The 2,283-nt window shown below is 38.7% G+C and overlaps 1 protein-coding gene across 1 annotated transcript; it reads right to left on the reverse strand.

Moving 5' to 3' along the window:
• Positions 1 to 438: 438 nt before the first annotated feature.
• Positions 439 to 1,522, reverse strand: LOC107135181 (eukaryotic translation initiation factor 1-like). Its single transcript, XM_048797488.1, has one exon. The coding sequence runs from the start codon at positions 1,390 to 1,392 to the stop codon at positions 1,051 to 1,053; it is 342 nt and encodes a 113-aa protein (XP_048653445.1). The 5' UTR covers positions 1,393 to 1,522; the 3' UTR covers positions 439 to 1,050.
• Between the last annotated feature and the right edge of the window lie 761 nt (positions 1,523 to 2,283).

Raw genomic sequence — 2,283 nt, forward strand, 5'->3', positions numbered from 1 at the left:
TATATATATATATATATATATATCACTTTCTGAGAAGTGTCTGTTCAGTCCCTTGGCTCATATATTGATTGGGATATTTGTTTTTTGGTGTTAAGCTTTTTGAGTTTTTATATTCCCTAGAGATTGGTGCTCTATCTAATGTGCACATGGTAAAAATTTGCTTTCAAAATGTAGGCTCTCTATTCACCTCACTGATTGTTTCTGTTTTTCTTTTTTATTTCTGAGAACAAGTTTTATTTAAATAAGGGTTTAAATACGTTACATAACATTAAAACTGGAAGCGGAAAAGAAAACCAAAAACCAGTTTATCACTTCACATGGCACTGGGCAGCTGTTGCTAGTGAGTTGCAGGCTCTACAGCTAGCTACAGGACTGATAACATCAGTTTGGAATTCGTTCCTTGTCAAAAGTTTAACTGGCCTCACATTCTGTTGTTTGGGGCACCCCTTAGCTAGAATATGTCTGGTCAAAAAGAAGACCTTGGTGGCAAGCCAGATGTCACATCACCTCACTGGAAGGAAGGTGGCCTCTGAGTTCTGCCCACCTGGTCAGGTTAGACACCAGGCATTCTTTTTAAAAAACAAAATGAAACAACCCCCTCCCAAAAAACAAAACAAAACAAAAAAACTACCAAAGGCTCCCTTCTAGTGGTACAGCTGCCTTACCCCATTCCTCCTGATCAGGTCATGACACTCTTAGGGCAGGGGCCTCAGCTGAGGGAGAGTTGAGAAGCTTTTGGTCAGACACAGCCATCTGATCTTGGGGCTCTGGGCTTTGCTGAAACATTATGTTATTGCTTTGTTTCAGGGTGGACACTGCCAGGCACCTACTTCTTGACCTCTGTTTAAATGAGGGACTTCAAGACTAGACAGCATGGCTCTTTTCAGTTTATTGCATGAAGGAGTTACACTAGTCCAAGTTAAAAGTGGACCTCAAATGGTTACATTATACATACAAGCTTTGAGGTTTTAAACTTGTGGCAAGGGACAGAAGGGAAATTCTACTCATTACAAGGAAATCCTCACTTGAGCTTCAGTGAGCCACAACCACTTAAAACCCATAAACCTTCAGCTGATCGTCCTTAGCCAGTTCAATCTCTACCAGGAAATGGCATATGTTCTTGTGCTGGTTACCCTGTATCTGAATTACTTCTCCATATTCTGGATGCTCAATTACACTACCATTGCAGGCAAATTTCTTCTTAAACGCCTTCACTAGTTTCTTTTTATCATAATCATCAGCAATCCCTTGGATAGTAGTAAGGGTCTTCCTGCCGTTTCTCTGTTGAATTCTTATATGAATATAATCTTCAGTGCCAGCAGGAAGCAGGTCATCACCCTTACTGGCATCAGCAAAGGGGTCAAAAGAGTGGAGGTTCTGGATAGCGGACATACCATAGGATTCCTTTTCCTCAGTGGAAACTGCCTGCGGAAGGCAGCTGCAGGAGAAGGCAGGCAGAGGGGATGGAGCATCAGGAAGCTAGGAGGCTCGAGGGGGAGACTGCTGAGTCCTCGGCAGCGGCTTAGTGACTCCACTGATTGTTTCTTTTGCTGAGAAGAAGCTTTTTAGTTTGAATCTATCCCATTTATTTTGATTTTATTTCTTGACCTATAGAAGTCTTATTAAGGAAGTAGGGGCTTAATCCAATATGATGGAGATTTGGGCCTACTGTCTCTGGTTTAATTTCTACATCTTCTATCCACTTTGAGTTGAATTTTGTGCATGTTGAGAGATAGAGATTTAGTTTCATTTTGTTGCATGTGGATTTCCAGGCTTCTCAGTGCTATTTGTTGAAGAGGCTATCTTTTCTCCACTGTAGGTTTTTGGCACATTTATGTAATATAAGATAATTGTAATTATGTGGGTTAGTCTCTGTGTTCTCTATTCGGTATCATTGGTCTATCAGTCTATTTTGGTGCTGTACCATGCTGTTTTTGTTACTATTGCTCTGTAGTAAAGTTTAAGTTCTGGTATAGTGATGCCACCTGCTTCACTTTTCTTGCTAAAAATTACTTTAACTATTCTGGGTTCTCTTATTTTTCCAGATGAATTTCATGACTTTTTTTTTCTATTCCTATGAAAAATATCATTGGTATTTTGATTGTAATTGCATTAAATCTGTATAATGCTTTTGGTATTATGGTCATTTTGACAATATTAATTCTGTCTATCCAAGACCAAAAAAAAAAAAAAAGTTCCATCTCCTAAGCTCTTTTGTTTACTTTCTTTCTTTAGTGTTCTGTATTTTTCATTCTTTTTTTTTTTTTTTTTTTTTTTTTTTTT

This window comes from Marmota marmota, unplaced genomic scaffold, assembly GCF_001458135.2.
Source record: "Marmota marmota marmota unplaced genomic scaffold, marMar, whole genome shotgun sequence".
Taxonomy (NCBI): Eukaryota; Metazoa; Chordata; class Mammalia; order Rodentia; family Sciuridae; genus Marmota; species Marmota marmota.